At 37.4% G+C, this 20,120-nt stretch overlaps 1 protein-coding gene across 2 annotated transcripts in view; it reads left to right on the top strand.

The window, feature by feature from the left end:
- UNC13C (unc-13 homolog C) overlaps positions 1 to 20,120 on the top strand; it is a 706,036-nt gene that overhangs the window by 563,574 nt on the left and 122,342 nt on the right. For both annotated transcript variants that reach the window (XM_027553963.1, XM_027553962.1), the window contains one exon: positions 12,035 to 12,161. In XM_027553963.1, the coding sequence (XP_027409764.1) occupies positions 12,035 to 12,161 (127 nt within the window). The remainder of the gene's footprint in view (positions 1 to 12,034; positions 12,162 to 20,120) is intronic.

Genomic DNA, 20,120 nt, shown 5'->3' with positions numbered 1-20,120 from the left:
GCTGGGTCATAAGGCAGTTCTATTTCCAGTTTCTTAAGGCAATTGATCTCTGGTTCCTCTGCTTTTTCTAAAACCAGCTTGAACCTCAGGAAGTTCATGGTTCAGGTACTCTTTTTAAGGCAATTGATCTCTGGTTCCTCTGCCTTTTCTAAAACCAGCTTGAACATCTGGAAGTACATGGTTCAGGTGTACTACAAGCACACCTCTTCTTCAGGTACTAGCATGTGAGATGAGTGCAATTGTGCAGTAGTTTGAGCATTCTTTGGCATTGCCTTTCTTTGGACTGGAATGAAAACTGACCTTTTCTAGTCCAGTGGCCACTGCTGAGTTTTCCAAATTTGCTGGCATGTTGAATTCAGTGCTTTCACAGCATCATCTTTTAGGATTTGAAATAGCTCAACTGGAATTCCATCACATCACTAGCTTTGTTCATACTCTTGCTTCCTAAGACCCACTTGACTTCACATTCCAGGATATCTGGCTCTAGTTGAATGATCACACCATTTTGATTATCTAGATTGTGAAGATCTTTTTTGTACAGTTCCTCTGTGTATTATTGCCACCTCTTCTTAATATATTCTGTTTCTGTTAGGTCCATACCATTTCTTTCCTTTATTGAGCCCATCTTTACATGAACTGTTTCCTTGGTATCTCTAATTTTCTTGAAAAGATCTCTAGTCTTTCCCATAATATTGTTTTCCTCTGTTTCTTTGCATTGATTGCTGAGGAAGGCTTTCTTATCTCTCCTTGCTATTCTCTGGAACTCAGCATACAAATGGGTATATCTTTCCTTTTCTCCTTTGCTTCTTGCTTTTCTTCTTTTCACAGCTATTTGTAAGGCCTCCTCAGACAGCCATTTTGCTTTTTTGCATTTCTTTTTCTCGGGGATGGTCTTGATCCCTGTCTCCTGTACAATGTCATGAACCTCCATCCATACTTCATCAGGCACTCTGTCTATCAGATCTAGTCCCTTAAATATAATATCTCACTTCCACTGTATATCCATAGGGATTTGATCTAGGTCATATGTGAATGGTCTAGTGATTTTCCCCACTTTCTTCAATTTAAGTCTGAACTTGGCAATAAGGAGTTCATGATCTGAGCCATAGTCAGCTCCCGGTCTTGTTTTTGCCAACTGTATAGAGCTTCTCCATCTTTGGCTGCAAAGATTACAATCCGTCTGATTTCAGTGTTGGCCATCTGGTGATGTCCTTGTGTAGAGTCTTCTCTTGTGTTGTTGGAAGAGGGTGTTTGCTATGACCAGTGCATTCTCTTAGCAAAACTCTATTAGCCTTTGCCCTGCTTCATTCTGTACTCCAAGGCCAAATTTGCCTGTTACTCCAGGTGTTTCTGGACTTCCTACTTTTGCATTCCAGTCTCCTATAATGAAAAGGACATCTTTTTTGGGTGTTAGTTCTAAAAGGTCTTGTAGGTCCCACAGAACCGTTCAACTTCAGCTTTTTCAGCATTACTGGTTGGGGCGTAGACTTGGATTATCATGATATTGAATGGTTTGCCTTGGAAACGAACAGATGTAACTGTAGTTTATTTGAAATATTTCCTTATACTATATCATTACACATTATGGGAGGAATATATGAAGACATGAGAAAAACAGGCAAACAGATTTTGGAAAATAACAGCTCACTTTTTATAGAATCATCCAAGTGGTAATAACTACTGAGAATATAGCTGAGAGCCTACAAGTATGAAACAAGGGTGATAGGAAAATAAACGGTAATGTTAGTCAGCTGCAAAATACATGTATTTTTATTTCTATGATTATTCCTCTCTCAGAGCCTATATACTGTTTTCTTAACATGAACTTAAGAGTCTGATTAACTGATCCCTGTGTTATGGTGGATCAGTTCACAGTGGGGTCTGCTGGAAGTTCTTAGGCTGATACAGTGACATAGAGCAAAAGGATGGCGTGACTGTGTGTGTGTGTGTGTATGTATGTATGCATTTGTATATGAAACAAATTAAAAAGCGGAATAGTTTGAGGGTTAATTAATAGGCACATGTTAACCTTTGAAAAGCCTTTGTGTGATGCAACAGAACGTAGCTTCACATAGCCTAACTCCATAACAAACAATTTAACACAGTGACAGCTTATTTATTTCTTGCTTGTACAAGTCAAAGAAGGTGTTTGATTGCACAGCTGTCTTCTGAGTAGTGGTTCAAGGATCCAGACTTCTACCCTTTAGCAGCTCTACATTCCCCAAGAACCTCAGAATCCTTGGCAGGATCTTCTGCATCTGGCCAGCAAATGAGGGAAAAGAGAGCAAAGCAGATTTCACAGGAGGTGTTTGAGGACAAGACTGAATATGGCATCTATTACTTTGACCCACAAGTCAGTCATAGGCCAATCTATTGCAGGGAAGGTTGGGAAACGCAGTCTATTTGTGTGCCTTGGAGGAAAAGGACTTAGTTCTATAACCAACTAATAGTTAAACCTGCCACAAATCCTGAGATTCATGATGATCATCACCATTAGTCACTGCTGAAAACAGTTTAAATTCTACTTAATATTTTCTACTTAAGTATAAGCATCACATGTAGACCTTATTTATACAGGTGTGTACCATTTCCATTATCAATTGCATTTTTCTTAAGCACAAATTCACCTCACCAACTAATTCAGTAAACTGAAAACCTCTTGCTAGATAAGCTGGAGTGCATAATCCATGTAAAGATGTCAATTACTCTTATGTTGAATTGGCAGAATGTGAAAACAGATGGTACTGGTCTTCTGTGTCTGTCCACAGAGCAGTAAATACTAGTTGATGATGCATGAAAGAGATGCAGCTTAAGAGGATGGAAACTAACTCCTATGAGTATGAAAGCAATTCTGTAAAGAGAAAACTATTAGCAATTCTTCTAAGTAAAACCCTGATAGTTTGAGTTATCATATAACATACAGTCTTAGAAACTAGAATGGATGATCTCCAGACTAGAGCAAAACCAGATTTCACCTTTTAAAAGATAAAAGATAATTGGTTGCTTTTCTATCTTCTTTCCTGTGTCCATTCTCTATAAGAGAGACATGGCAGGTGGGGGGCAAAAGGGACAGGGTGATGGCTAAGGTGTGGCTACAAAAAGTTAGACAAGCAGAAGTGTTCCTTTCCTGAAACTGTGGCAACAGCAGGGATGAGGGAGATGTGGGAGGGTAGAGAGCTTGCAGAGTCCAGGACAATGGGTTTGAGGAGGGCTGTAAGTTCTGAACAGAGTGCCCAAGTAGGGAAAAAGGCAAAATCGCTGCAGTTATGGAGAAATGAAGTGTAAATAGGTTACACAAATAAACTGAAGGTCTTGTCTGGAAAACTGACTAGGACACTGCCCACAGCTGGCATTTACCTGCTTACCAAAGCACACCTTATCTTTGACCTTTTAAAATTTCTGTTGAGCCATTTATTTTTCTTTTAGCAGTTACATTCCTTCTATCCAAAATTAGTTTATATGCATTCTTTTTTTCATTGAGATATAGCTGATTTACAATATTATGTTAGTCTCAGGTATACCGCTTAGTGATTCAGAATCTTTATAGATTATATATATATATATATATATATATTCCATTTATAGTTTTTATAAAATATTGGCTATATTCCCTGTGCTGTACAATATATCATTAAAGTCTATTTATTTATACATAGAAGTCTGTACCTCTGAAACCCCTCCTCGTATCTTGCTCCTCTCCACCTCCCTCTCCCTACTGGTAACAGCTAGTTTGCTCTTCTGTGTTTATTGCTTCTCTGTTGCAATCATTTGTTATATTCTTTAGATTCCACCTGTAAGAAATAACGTATGGTATTTGTCTTTCTCCATCAGACTTATTTTCTAAGCATAATAACCTTCCAGGTCCATCCATGTTCTTGCAGAAGCCAACATTTTATTCTTTATATGGCTGAGTAGTATTCAATATCCTACTGTATTCAACACATACACCACATCTTCTTTATCCATTCATCTGTTGATGGGCACTTAGGTGACTTGCTTATCTTGACAAGTATAAATAATGCTGCTGTGAACACTGGGATTCGTGTATCTTTTCAAAATACTGTTTTCATTTTCTTTGAATGTATACACAGGAGTGGAATTGCTGGGTCATATGGTAGTTCTATTTTAGTTTTTTTGAGGAAACACCATTCTATTTCCTGAGTAGTTGCATCAATTTACATTCTCTCAAACCATATACTAAGGTTCCCTTATCTCCACATCCTTGACAACATTTGTTATTTGTGGTCTTTTTTAATAGCCATTTTGACAGGTGTGAGGTGACATCTCATTGTGGATTTGATTTGCATTTATCTTATGATTAATGATGTTGAGCATCTTTTTGTGTGACTATTTCTGTCTCTGTCTTCTTTGGGAAAATGTCTATTCGTGTCTTAATTGAGTTGTTTGGGCTTTTTTTTTTTTTTTTTGATGTTAAGTTGTATGAACTGTTTATGTATTTTGGATATTACCCATTATCAGTAATACCATTTGCAAGTATTTTCTCCCACTCAGTAGCTGTCTTTTCATTTTGTCGATGATATCCTTTGCTGTGCAAAAGCTTTGAAATTGAATTAGGACTCATTTTAAAATTTTTGCTTTTGTTTCCTTTGGTTTAAGAGAATGATACATAAAAATTATTACTGTGATTTATCTTATAGAATGTTCTACTTATATTTTCTTCTAGTTTTGTGGTTTCCAGTCTCTTACATTTAGTCTTTAATCCATTGTGAGTTTATTTTTATATATGGTGTGGGAAATGTTATAATTTCATCCTTTTACATGTAGCTATCCAGTTTTCCCTTTACTGATTATTGTGGATATAGATGAATTTACTACTTTTGTCTTTTAACCTTCTTACTAGCTTTGTTGGAGAAGGGGATGACAGCCCACTCCAGTGTTCTTGCCTGGGAAATCTCATAGACAGAGGAGTCCGGTGGGCTACAGTCCACAGGGTCGCAAAGAGTCAGACACAACTTAGCAACTGAGCATGCACTAGCTTTGAATGGTTGATTTACTGTATACTTGGCCTTCCCCTGTGGCTCAGCTGGTAAAGAATCTTCCTGCAATGAAGGAGACCTGGGTTCAATCCCTGAGTTGGGAAGATACCCTGGAGAAGGAAAAGGCTACCCACTCTAGTATTCTGGCCTGGAGAATTCCATGGACTGTGTAGTCGATGGGGTCACAAAGAGTCAGACACGACTGAGTGACTTTCACTCACTCACTCACTGCCTTTACCAAGGATCTTTTTCTTTTTTGTAATCTTTCATGTTTCTCATTGTGGCCTTTTCTTTTTCATTTATAGAAGTCACTTTAACATTTCTTCTAAAGCTGGTTTGGTGGTACTGAACTATTTTAGCCTGTTTCTAAAACTTTTGATTTCTCCGTCAAATCTCAGTGATAGATTATCCTTGGTTGTATGTTTTTCTCTTTCATTACTCTAGTTTCAACTGAAAATCAGCTCATTTTCTTATGGGAGTTCCCTAATTTCTTTTCCCTTGCAATTGTTAATATTTTCTCTTATATTCAATTTTTGCTGTTTGAATTACAGTGTGTCTTGGGGTGGTCCTCTTTGGGTAGATTCTGTTTGGGACTCTCTTTGCTTTCTGCACTGGGAGGTCTTTTTCCTTTTCCAGGTTAGGGAAGTTTTCAGCTATTATATGATATCATCACACATGTTCTCTGCTCCAATCTCTCTTCTTCTTCTGGGCCCTCTGTTACGTGAGTGTTAGTACATTTGATTTTATTCCAGAGATTTGTTAAACCTCCCTCATTTTTTTATTCTTTTTTTTTTTTTTTTTTTTTCTGTTGAGCTTCGGTGATTTCCACTGTTCTGTCTTCCAGCTCACTGATCTGTTTCTCTCTATCATTTAATCTACTATTGATTCCTTCCAGTGTATTTTTCATTTAGTTTGTGTATTCTTCATCATCTGTTAAACAGTTTTAACTTCTCACTCTGTTTTTCCATTCTTCTCCTGAGTTCTTTGATCATCTTTACAATTATTGAACTCTTTTGCAGGTAGATTGCCTATCTCCACTTAGTTCTCTTTCTGGGGTTTTATCATGTTCCTTTGTTTTAACCCGTGTTTCTCTGGCACCTCATTTTGTTGATTTGCAGTTTTTATTTCTCTGTATCTAGGAGGTTATGTTTCCTGACCTTGGAGAAATGGCCTTTTGTAGGAGACATCCCGTCCCTCAGCCCACTCCCCACTGGTCACCAGAGCTGCCTGCTCTAGGGTACCCTGTGTGGGCTGTGTATGTGGATCCTTCTGTTGGGGAGGGTAGACTACTGGGGTAGGCTGGCAGACATGACTGGCTCCAGGTCCAGCTGTTTGCCAGGCCCTGCCTTGTGCTGAGGCTGCCAGCTGCTTATTGTTGGGCTGGGTCATGGGGTGGCTGTTTTTCAGAATTCATAGGGTCCCCGGTACTGAGCTGTCTCACTGGTAGGTAGAATTGGGGTCCAGGATATCCTGGATTGTCCACACCATACATCGGTGAAACCAGGTCTTGGGGCTAGTGCTGACTGACTGGTGAGCAGAGCAGTCTAGTTGCAAGGTTCAGCAGTCCCAGAATTGGTGTCAGACTGCTGATGGTTGCGGCCTGCTCCTGACACAGCTGGCTTGTGGGGTCCTGAGTGTCCTGAAGCTTGTCTGAGCTCTCTAGTGAGTGGGGCTGGTAGGGAGAATGGCTGAAGAGCCCAAGATTTCTCAGAACTGGTATTTTCCTGATGCTGGGGTGAGGGGCCAACTGGTCCTGGGCTGGTGCTGGACTGCTGGTGGGTGGGTTTGACCCTGCCATGATGGGCTGCAGGACTCAAGTTGACCTTGGGCTGGTGTCTGCTCACTGGTGGGTGGGGTGAGGCTCTGATTCTAAGGTTAGAGCAGGCTTGCTGATAGGGGGATGCAGGGAGGCAGGGCACCGGGGATTCTGGAGCTGGTGCCTGTGCATTGGTACGTGAAGCTGTATCTTGGTGTCTCTAGCTGCAGGGCCCTGGGGGCCCCAGCATGCTGGTGTGTGGGGCCAGGTCCTCAGCCCTTTGGTGAGCAGGGCAATGTTCAGGGGTGGCTCTAGGCTCAGAGACTCTTAAGGAAGCCTGTCTGATGATGGGTGGGGCTGTAGTTGGCACTGGTGAGTGCCAGGAGACATCCCAGCATTGGTGTCCTTAGGCTAGTGGGTGGGGTGGGGCTGGGTTCCCCAGGCTAGCAAGCTAAAGGGAGGATTCAACAATATTGGTTGCTAGCACTAATGTCCACATGGTACAAGGAGGTCCCCAAAGTGACTTTAGCCAGTGTCTCTGTCCCCAGAGTGAGCTCCAGTTGCCCCCCTGCTTCTACAGGAGACCCTCTAAGATCAGCTGGCAGGTCTTACCCAGGCTCCTTTCAAATCTCAGTTTCTTTCCTGAGTCTAAGTGTGTAAAATTTTGTGTGTGCCCTTTAAGAGTGGAGTCTGTTTCTCATAACCCTCTGGGTCTTCCGAAAGTTAGCCCCACTGGTCTTCAAAGCCAAATGTTCAGGGGCTCATCCTGGCACAGGATCCCTGGGCTGGGGAGCCTGATGTGGGGCTCATACCCCTCATTCCTTAGAGAGAACCTCTGCAATTGTAATTATTGTTTGTGCATTGTCCACCCAGGGGCATGAGGCTTGACTGGACCTTGATTCTGCCCTCCTACCTCCTGCTTGTGTTCCTTCTTTTTATCTTCAGTTGTAAAAGGTCACTTATGATAGATTTGGGTGTTTTTCATAAATAATTATTCTGTAAGTAGTTGTGATTTTGTTGTGCTGGTGAGAGTTCAGCTCAGGGTATTCCTCCTTTGTCATATTGGGAACTCTCTCATCTACATATGTTCTTAATATTTAAAGGATTAAACAATAAAGTTATATATGAACTTTTTTGAATATGTATTCAAAATGAACATAATTTGAATATGTATTTTATTAAAAATGTAATTTAAAATAAACTATAAAAATTTAAAATTGTTTTCCTATTTTTAGGGATGTAATTCAAATATAGTTTTCAGAAAAGTATTTCCTTCTAAAATATACAAACATATGTATTAAAATGAGGACAAATGCAAGTTATTAGTTCATATAAATTTTTACATAAATCACTTGAATAAAGCTAAAATTTAATGAGTTAAATCTCATAAATCTAAATTTCAGACATAAAAATATTGACAGTTCTAGAATTCAAAAACCATCTAGTTGGCAGAAAACCAATATCAGGCTTCCTATATGTATATGGAAAACTACATATATACAAACTTTGCAAGTAATATGAATCATTGATTATTCAAAATATCCCCCTAGCTAGTAGTAGATTTGCTTTGCATACTGCATTGATTCATGAACACCTTCAAATGCATGAATTGGACCCAAAGAAAATGGGTGCTTAATGATACTTTCATATGCAATAACCTACTGCATATATGCCATCCAGAGAAAGAACATGGTGGGTTGATTAGTTTATCCTTTCTCTTACACAGATGCTTCCATAGCTTAAATTCCTTCCCATATTCCAAATCTGTAACTATTTCTGTTGTCAACAATGGCAATCGGCAAACCTTGGTAGCATTTGGACACCATCACCTATGGTTTCTAGACTAAAGAACAAAAGATATTCCAGTGTTCCTATGGGCTTTAGAGAGTATTAATCATAAGAGCAAGTGGTGTTAGTCACAAAGACAGATGTTTAGAGTTATGGCTTGTTCTGTGCTAGTGCCAAGTGTGGGATCCCCAGTGATAGCAGAGGCTACAAGCTATTTAATTTTTGAGTTTGCATTTGGGATAAGTAGAAACCTCTTTATGTGTAGGCTGTTAGGGCAAGAGTCTTTCCTTATCTGGGCTTCAGGGTAGTAGTGCATTAAATTCCGACCTATAAATTTATCAAATACATGTTTCCTCTTATGGTATGGAGGGATACTAGACGTCCAAAGGGAGAAGGATAGGGAGAGAACCAGCAGTGAAGGGGGAAAGGGTGGAATAAATTTGGAGGAAACAGCAAAACATCACTTAATTCATAATTTTGCCTAGGAGTTTGGTCTCTAGGTACTAATATATTACTCTTATTTCTGTGTATAACTGTATGTGTTCTCCCTCTCTGCATTTTCCTTGGTTTTGCAAATTGTCTTGAATTATTGTTTAAATAATTTGAGGATGTTAAGTTTGGGGTGGTGTTACCTCTTGCATTTATTATTGGGATTTAAGTCCCTCTAGAGTCAGGTTTTGAAAAGCAGGGATGCCCTCAGTTACTTTATAACAATCTAATTTCTTCCATAAGTGCTTTTAGCCTGAAATACTAATTAAAGCATGTTCCTATTATAAATCAAAGCCCTTAGCTTGAAGGAGATTCACAGAACCTCAATTAGAAATTCTCAGAGGACACTTTCAACCTGCATATAGTTAGGGATATTTTGGGTTTGGTTGTGTTTATACTTCAGAGAAGGCAATGGCACCCCACTCCAGTACTCTTGCCTGGAAAATCCCATGGACAGAGGAGCCTGGTAGGCTGTAGTCCATGCTAAGGGTCGGACTTGACTGAGCGACTTAACTTTCACTTTTCACTTTCATGCATTGGAAAAGGAAACGGCAACCCACTCCAGTATTCTTGCCTGGAGAATCCCAGGGACGGGGAAACCTGGTGGGCTGCCGTCTATGGGGTCGCACAGAGTCGGACATGACTGAAGTGACTTAGCAGCAGCAGCAGTGTCTATACTTAAAGACAGAATTGGCCAAAATTAGTATTGAATAAAGATAAATGGGTCCAGTAACACTATTTTTGTCTCTACTTCCCAGTACTGTATGTCCAGATTGAAGTATGGTTTTAAGCTATAGTTTTGAGCAAGAGATTTTTAAAAGTTACATTTAGAAAATATTGCTATATGGGAAAATAATCTTTTAAAAGTGTTGATGTATGTATATGAATAACTGATGTGCTTTGCTGTATACCTGAAACCGACACAACATTGTTAATCAATAGAAAGCCCAGAGATAAATCCACGCACATATGGACACCTTATCTTTGACAAGGGAGGCAAGAATATACAATGGATTAAAGACAATCTCTTTAACAAGTGGTGCTGGGAAAACTGGTCAACCACTTGTAAAAGAATGAAACTAGAACACTTTCTAACACCATACACAAAAATAAACTCAAAATGGATAAAAGATCTCAACGTAAGACCAGAAACTATAAAACTCCTAGAGGAGAACATAGGAAAAACACTCTCCGACATACCTCACAGCAGGATCCTCTATGACCCACCTCCCAGAATATTGGAAATAAAAGCAAAAATAAACAAATGGGACCTGATTAAACTTAAAAGCTTCTGCACATCAAAGGAAACTATTAGCAAGGTGAAAAGGCAGCCTTCAGAATGGGAGAAAATAATAGCAAATGAAGCAACTGACAAACAACTAATCTCAAAAATATGCAAGCAACTCCTACAGCTCAACTCCAGAAAAATAAATGACCCAATCAAAAAATGGGCCAAAGAACTAAATAGACATTTCTCCAAAGAAAACATACAGATGGCTAACAAACACACGAAAAGATGCTCAACATCACTCATTATCAGAGAAATGCAAATCAAAACCACTATGAGGTACCATTTCATGCCAGTCAGAATGGCTGTGATCCAAAAGTCTACAAGCAATAAATGCTGGAGAGGGTGTGGAGAAAAGGGAACTCTCTTACACTGTTGGTGGGAATGCAAACTAGTACAACCACTATGGAGAACAGTGTGGAGATTCCTTAAAAAACTGGAAATAGAACTGCCTTATGATCCAGCAATCCCACTGCTGGGCATACACACTGAGGAAACCAGAAGGGAAAGAGACACGTGTACCCCAATGTTCATCGCAGCACTGTTTATAATAGCCAGGACATGGAAGCAACCTAGAGGCCCATCAGCAGATGAATGGATAAGAAAGCAGTGGTACATATACACAATGGAGTATTACTCAGCCATTAAAAAGAATACATTTGAATCAGTTCTAATGAGATGGATGAAACTGGAACCTATTATACAGAGTGAAGTAAGCCAGAAAGAAAAACACCAATACAGTATACTACTGCATATATATGGAATTTAGAAAGATGGTAACAATAACCCTGTATACAAGACAGCAAAAGAGACACTGATGTATAGATAGATCAGTCTTCTGGACTCGGTGGGAGAGGGAAAGGGTGGGGAGATTTGGGAGAATGGCATTGAAACATGCATAATATCATGTATGAAACGAGTCGCCAGTCCAGGTTCGATGCACGATACTGGATGCTTGGGGCTGGTGCACTGGGACGACCCAGAGGGAGGGTATGGGGAGGGAGGAGGGAGGAGGGTTCAGGATGGGGAACACAGGTATACCTGTGGTGGATTCATTTCGATATTTGGCAAAACTAATACAATATTGTAAAGTTTAAAAATAAAATAAAATTTAAAAAGAAAAAAAAGAATGTTAAAAAGAAAAGAAAATCCTGCTTAAAGAAATGTCAGAAGAGTCACAGAGTACAAAAGAATTTTAGCTGAACTTAAAAGGTGGAAAAAAAAATCAGCTATCTTAGAAGTTAGATATATTTCTTCTCCTTAATTTTTTAAGTATTAAATATCCAGGCCAGAAATGTGATCTACTCTTTCACATCTCCAGTATTAATTAGGAATTATGTCTCCTACTTTGGTTCATGTTTTATTCATACTTACAAGTTTTAATTCTTTCTGGCACTTTAGTATCAGGCTAAAAGTAGTCAAAATATGAAAGCTTGGAGATAAATAGAAAAATGTTGGTATGTTATCACTCTTTAACTCAGCACAATGCTTGCCTTTTCCAGGAAAGCACATTAGAGCATTCACATTTCTACACAGGACCAAACAGATGATTTTTGCATTTTGTAAAATTTCAGGTCTGTCTTTAGCAATTCACTTTGCCTTAACCTCAGATATAATATTTTCTTCCTTTCTGAAATAGGAATAATAAAAGTAGACTGGAACACAGCATTGTTGGCAAACCACACGTTATTAAATGTTTGATTTTATCTATTACAGAACATGAAAAGCAGAGGTTATGCAAGAGCACTGATTATATGAATTTGCATTTCAAAGTGAAATGGTTTTATAATGAATATGTGCGGGAACTTCCTGCCTTCAAGGATGCCGTTCCTGAATACTCCTTGTAAGTAGTGATTTTTTCACCCCCAAGTTTATTCTCAATTCATAGTCCTGTAAAATTACACCTGAATTATGCAGCCCTAAAATCTCTTCTCATAATCTTCATTTGAATGCAGACATTTCTGTTATGAAATTAGTGTTAAATGATTTGCATATATTTAGGAAGCATATTTAATTGAATTGTAAGTATGTCTTACTTGGATATTCAAGTCAAAGAGAAAGAAATACATAATGCATAAAAGCTCACACGATGAAATGATTTCTTGTAAAAGTGCTTGAACTCGGATTTTGTTAGGAAAATGAAGGGGGCTTGTATATTGATCTATATAATCCAGATTTCTCTTTATTTCAAACCTAAACATGTCTTAGAAATTTATATTTCTAAAATAGAAGTCACTGTTAAACAGGTAACATTGTCATAAGCATGTTTCTATCAAATACAGTTGTAATTACACAGTCAGATTTATAATACTGTGCATTTGATATTTGTCAGAATTCCATTTTATTCTGTTGAGAGGGGTCTGCCATATTCTAAGCACTATGCCAAGTATTTAGGAAAGGGAGAAAAAAATAAAGACCTCACCTTGAAAGGAGCTTATACTCAAGGAGACATGGACAAGAACACAAATCATGATAAAACAAGGCTAATTGAAATAAGTACTAATTCAAGTAGTATAAGCAAAATGCAGTGCAGTCTCACAAAAGAGATATATTACCCCTATTTCAGTGACTCTACACAGTGTTTATGAATAAGGTAACATTTAATATAGACTTTGAAAGGTTGGTCGGGTTATAACAAGAAAAGGAAAGAAAAGTTCTGAGGGTAATTATGGAAGAAGGAACACATGGGCTGTGGCCCATGGGAAATAGTTTAATTTCAGTGAAGAACACAGTATTTTTACAAAATTAGTAGAAAGTAATGTAGGAAAAGTGCTTTTGACTAGATTATATAAATACAGTGACGCTTTTGCTACTTTCATTAGGCACTGTGGAGGTTGGAAGAGGCAAAGACGGGAAGGGGTAGAGAAGAGATTTAGAAGGTAGTGAGTAATGTAATGATAAGATTAGAACACCCATTCATATAACTTTTCTCATAGAAGTTTATAAGCTAGAATGAGATACCAGGAGAAGTAAAAAGTTTACACATAATAGTGTGACTGTAGTAAAAGTGTAAAGGATGAAGATGTGTGGGAGATAAATTTCAAAGATAGAATTTACAGACTTTGTCAGCTAAACACACTTGAGGATTGAAGACTTAAACGTGCAGTACAAGTGTCTAAGTGTTGGTGACATCATTGGCTGGGAATAGGGAAATAAAAAGGGGAGCTGTTTGCCAGAGACTTCTGCTTCTGGCTCTGTCTGAACTAACTATAATCAGACTACCATGCTCACTGAAGACCAACTATAAAAGCTGAATAAATTAAACAGCATCAGAGAGCAATCAAGGCAAGTCACCAGGGAGTGAGTCACTAAGGTCCCTGAGAAAAGAAATGCATTGAGATGAACCCTGTGTCTGTTGCAGTTTCTCCCCAGGCCCCTCCAGCTACGTGCCATACCAGTCCTGGTGGTCAAACAGAGAACAGTAACCCAGAGTTTATAGTGACTCCACCGGCTAGAGAAACAAACATCGGTGTTCAGGGCTCTAAAGCCTGCTTGGTCTTGTGGGACCAAGATCTCGGAATAAAGGGGACTACACAGAAGTACAACATGTTGTATGCAGTTTCTTTTTGAGGTGTTCTCTGATTCCTAATCTGCCCTTGAGTGGAGAGTGAGGCAGAAATCGAGTAGAATGCAAGCACTAAGAGGTTAAAAAGCTAGGTAGAAACTTCAACATTCTCACAGTGTTGGGGAGACAAAAATTAGAAGGTAAGGCTTTCTAAGAAAGAAGCAGCACTATAAACATCCCAGTTTTTCAGGTGAGATCCCTGAAGGAGTCTGTTCTAAAAATAAGGGCAAACTGAGACCAGCCTAAAATCTAGCCTTTCCTGGATCTTGGTGATCTTCCTACATTCTATCTACAAGCAGAAACTTAGATCCACTCTGAAGGAAATGAGAAATCAAAGGTTCCACAACTTTTCATAGACAATGCACAATATTTAAAAGGTTAAAGATTGCCAGACAATAGGACCAAATGACTAGAATCCAAGAGAAAAAGAGATACTAGCCTTATCAGACATAGTTTGATATGTCCTTCAAATTGTGGGAGGACTTCAAGAGTAAAAAGGAAGCTATAAGAAGAATAAATTGGACATCATAGAACTGAAAAAGGAAGTTAGGAATGTAATAGATGGACCTAATGGCAGAATATACACAGCAGAGGGCCTAAAATAACTGAGCCGTAGAAACAAAAAATACAAATATAGAAAAAAATAAAACAGGGATATATGGGGCAAATTATAAAGAGGTCTGGTGTGCAATGAATTGGGTCCCCAAAAAAGAGAAGAGAGAAAGAATAAATAGTATTTGAGCAGTGTGTAAAAAGATACTAGATGTGGATTTTGCAAAACTGATGAAAAGTTTTAAACTAAAGTTTAAGAATTTCTGTAAATCCTAAGAAGGATAAATGCAAGGAAAACCACCTGCAGGCCCATCATAGAAAACTGCTTAAAATCAAAAAGAAGTAAAACTTAAGTGTACTGGGGTCGAGGAAGGGAAGACACTACCTTCAAAAGAGCTGCAGTAATACAATTGACTGATTATTCAACAGAAGTGACTGAAACCTGAATATGATGCAATGATATCTTTTAAGTGCTGAAAGAGAGCAATTAGAATTCTACAAGCATCAAATATATCCTTCAAAAATAAAGGAAGATAAAAACATTTATACAGTATAACTGGGGATCCTCCAACTCAGGAATAGAACCCAGGTCTTCTATACTGTAGCCAGATTCTTTACCAACTGAGCTGCAAGGGAGGCCCAGCTGAAAACCTAAGAGAACTCATTTCCAGGAGACTCTCATCAAAAATATACTCTAAGCCTTCAGACAGAGAAAAATGACTTAAGAATACAGTAATAAAGAATTAAAAATATTAGAGAAGATGAACAAATTAGTACATTTAAAGCACATTAGCAAGATTGCTGAGAGAAATATCAATAACCTCAGATATGCAGATGACACCACCCTTATGGCAGAAAGTGAAGAGGACCTAAAAAAAGCCTCTTGATGAAAGTGAAAGAGGAGAGTGAAAAAGTTGGCTTAAAGCTCAACATTCAGAAAACGAAGATCATGGCATCCGGTCCCATCACTTCATGGGAAATAGATGGGGAAACAGTGGAAACAGTGTCAGACTTTATTTTGGGGGGCTCCAAAATCACTGCAGATGGTGACTGCAGCCATGAAATTAAAAGACGCTTACTCCTTGGAAGGAAAGTTATGTCCAAACTAGATAGCATATTCAAAAGCAGAGACATTACTTTGCCAACAAAGGTCCGTCTAGTCAAGGCTGTGGTTTTTCCTGTGGTCATGAATGGATGTGAGAGTTGGACTGTGAAGAAGGCTGAGTGCCGAAGAATTGATGCTTTTGTACTGTGGTGTTGGAGAAGACTCTTGAGAGTCCCCTGGACTGCAAGGAGATCCAACCAGTCCATTCTGAAGGAGATCAGTCCTGGGTGTTCATTGGAAGGACTGACGCTGAGGCTGAAACTCCAATACTTTGGCCACCTTATGCGAAGAGTTGACTCATTGGAAAAGACCCTGATGCTGGGAGGGATTGGGGGCAGGAGGAGAAGGGGACTACAGAGGATGAGATGGCTGGATGGCATCATGGACTCGATGGATGTGAGTCTGAGTGAACTCTGGGAGTTGGTGATAGACAGGGAGGCCTGGCGTGCGGCGATTCATGGGGTCGCAAAGAATTGGACATGACTGAGCGACTGAACTGAACTGAACTGAACTGAGCAATATAAAAGTTTTAAAATCTGTAGAATAAAATCTGCATAGAATTAAAATAGAGGACAAAAATAGCCTGAAAATGTAGGAGAATGATAGACTGGGTTAATAAAAGGTCCTCAAATTATTTAGAAGGTGTAAATACTCATTTTAAAAAGCTTTTACTATGTCTGGGTGTGTGTGTTATAATTTATAATGCAAGCTCTTAATGTATAATATAATACTAGGCATCAAATAAGATTATGGGGAAGGAGGAGCGAGTAAAATAAAACTACTTAAAAGGCAAAAAATGAGAAAGAAAGGAATGAAGGGCAAGTAGGAAACTGGGAGTGGGAATGAAATATGATAGATTTAAAATTTAATGTATCAGAAAATTAAGTGTAAACCTTAAGTGCAAGTAGATTGATATTCTAGCCAACAAGTATTGTTCTGTTAGATAAAATAGTAAAACCCAAAATATCTTTCTTATAATTTATTCACCTAAAACATGAGAGTCTAGAAATGTTAAAGGATGAAAAAATAATTGAAAGGAAAATTATGCAGCTATATTAATATTAAAAAAGTAGATTTTAAGATAAACACTTTGAGAGAAATTTTTCATGATAATTAAGGGAATAATTCAACAAAAAGATGTTTCATTTCTAGTGGAAAGATATCACATGTGCTTGGATTGGAAGAATTAATACTGTTAAATGGCCATACTATCCAAAGCAATCTACAGATTTAATGTGATCCCCATCAAATTATCCATGACATTTTTCACAGAACTAGAACAAATAATCCTAAAATTTATATTGCACCATGAAAGACCCTGAATTCCCAAAACAATTCTGAGGAAAAAGAACAAAACTGGAGGTATAACCCTCCCAGACTATAGACAATACTACAAATTTACAGCAATCAAAACAGCATGTTACTGGCACAAAAACAGATATACAGATCAATGGAACAGAATAGAGAGCCCAGAAATAAACCCACACAACCTACAATCAATTCATCTTCAACAAATGTGGCAAAAATATACAAAATATAAAGACAGTCTCTTTAGCAAGTGATGTTGAGAAAGCTGGACAGCTATATGTATATCAATGAAGATAGAACAATGCTCAAATATGACACCATAAAATTCTTGTAAGAGAACACAGGCAAACATTCTCTGACATAAATCCTATCAGTGTTTTTTATTAGGTCAGTCTCCTAAGGAAATAGAATTGAAAACAAAAATAAACAAATGGTACCAAATCAAACAAGCTTTTGCACAGCAAAAGAAGCCACAAACAAAATGAAAAGACAACCTATGGAATGGGAGAGAATATTTGCAAACAGCATGACCAACAAGGGATTAAATTCAAAAAAACAAAAATAGTTCACATGACTCAACAACAACAAAAACAATCTAATGAAAAAATGGGCAGAACAAATAAGTAAATGTCATTTTTCTATTTGTTCAAGCTTAAAAAAATTGTGTAGAAGACCAAACTAGATAGATCCCCAAAGAAGACATACAGATGGGCAATAGGCACATGGAAAGATGTTCAACAAAACTAATTAGAGAAATGCAAATCAAAACTACTGAGATATCACCTCACGCAGGTTAGAAGGGCCAACATCAAAAAGTCTACAAATAACAAATGCTGAAAAGGTGTTGAGAAAAGAGATCCCTCCTACACTGTTGGTGGGAATGTATGTTGGCTCAGCCACTATGGAACACAGTATGGGGGTTCCATAAAAAGCTAAAAATAGAGTTGCCCTATGATTCAGCAATCTTACTCCTAGACATATATCTGGAAAAAACTAACTTGAAAAGATACATACACCCTCAAATTCATAGCAACAATATTTACAATAGGCAAGTCATGGAAGCAACCTAAATATCAATTGACAGATGAATGGATAAAGAAAATGTGGATCAAATATACAATGGAATATTACTTATCCATAAAAAGAATGGAATATTGCCATTTGCAGAAACATGAATGGATCTAGAGGTTATCATACTAAGTAAGTCAGAGAAAAATACCATATGATATCACATTTATGAAATAAAAAATATGATACAAATGAACTGATTTATAAAGCAAATACTCACTCATAGACACAGAAAGCAATCTTATGGTTACCAAAGGGGTAAGGTGGGCTAGGATAAATTAGGAGACTGGGGATTAACAGATACAAACTACTATATATAAAATAGATAAACAAGGCCCTACTGTTTAGCACAGGGACTATATTCAGTACCCCATACAAACCCAAGTGGAAAAGAATATAAAAAAGAATATATAATGTAATATATACAACTAACCCACTTTCTTGTACACCAAGAACTAACACAACATTGTAAATCAACTGTACTTCAATGAAAATTTTTCAAAAATAAAGTTTAAAAAGATATATCATTTCTCAATTTGTATGTATTAAATGACATGTCAGCAAAATATATAAAGCAAAAATTGTCAGAAATAAAATGAAAAATAAAATCTACAATCCTATTTGGAGATTACAATTCTTTCAGAAACTGAAGAATCAGACAAAATGTCATTAATAAAGACATTTCAAAAGCATGAATAAAACAGAGAATTTATCTACCCAGATACATCTCTATCTGCTCACCCAGAGTTTCCACAAATTTTCATAGATATCATTTACACACACACACGCACACAGAATACCTATCTGTAATTTATAATTAACCAGCAGTGAGAAAATACACATTTTTAACAGACACACATGGTGCACTTACCAAAACAGACTATCTGCTAGACCCAAAAGCAAATATAATGAATTTTAAAAGCTTAGAAAATATACTGTATGTTCTTGGACCACAGATAGGAAATTAAGCAGATACTCTAGATCATTCATATGTCAAAAAATAAACCACAGTGTAAATTACACAGTATAATTACACAGTATTTTTAACTAATGATAAAATATAGCATGTCAAAACTTGTGGATTACAGCTAAAACAGGAAATAGAAGAAAATTTATGGCTCTGATTCTATACAAAGAAAGGAAAAACTATAAAATCAGTGATGTAAGTTATCAGAAGAAATATTTAAAATCAAGAGAAAATAGAAAAAGAAAATATCAACATGACCTGGGTTAAAAATAAAGTAGAAAATTTTATGTGCTCGGTCCTGTCTGACTCTTTGCAGCCCCATGGACTGAATGAAGCCTGTCAGATTGCTCTGTCCATTGAATTTTCCAGGCAAGAATATTTGAGTGGGTTGCCATTTCTTACTCCAAGGGATCTTCCTAACCCAGGGATCAAACGTGCATCTCTCCTGTCTTCTGCTTTGGCAGGCAGATTCTTTACCACTGTGCCACCTGGAGTTAAAAAGCCAAGTGTGTTTTTGAGAAGATGAAGAAAATCCAAGAAACCTTAGCAAGGGCAGTGCAAAAAAAAAAAAAAAATGTTACAAATTACCATTATCAGGAAAAGATATCACAAAAGATCCTACAAAGATAAAAAATTATTAAGAGAGCATTTATGGTAGGCCATTTAAAAGTTAGGCAAAATAACTAAAACCAAGCTAGCATAACAAAAAAATATAAAATCTGAATGGGTCTGTATTTTAAAATTTGAATCCTTAATTAAAGCTCATGTCACAATTAAAACTGCATGCCCAGATGGCGCCAAACTGAATTCTTCCAAATGTTTAAGAAAGAATATCACCAATGTAACACAAACTGTTCCAGAGAAGGTAGGAATACTTCTCAAATCATTTTTAAGGTCACCATATCCTCACTACTAAAACTCATTGAGAACACAGCACACAAGAATAATTACAGGCCAATTTCTCTCTGAACATAGTTAAAAAAATAAATGAAATATTAGCCAATATAAAAAGGCTAATATAAACATGACAAAGGGGAATTTACTCCTGGGATATGAGATTACACATTTTAAAAGCAATGAACACAATTCACCGTATTTAAATTATGAAGGAGAAAATTCCTACAATCATTACACTAAACTTATAGCAGTAATTAGATAAAATAGAACATTAATTAAAAATCAAGGAAACTCTCTTAATCTAATAAAATAACCCCCCCATTTAAACAAACTATACAAA

The sequence above is a fragment of the Bos indicus x Bos taurus genome, chromosome 10 (assembly GCF_003369695.1).
Source record: "Bos indicus x Bos taurus breed Angus x Brahman F1 hybrid chromosome 10, Bos_hybrid_MaternalHap_v2.0, whole genome shotgun sequence".
In the NCBI taxonomy this organism is placed as follows: Eukaryota; Metazoa; Chordata; class Mammalia; order Artiodactyla; family Bovidae; genus Bos; species Bos indicus x Bos taurus.
The sequence above is the reverse complement of the archived record's forward strand: the minus strand, read 5'-3'. Positions and strand labels throughout refer to the sequence as shown.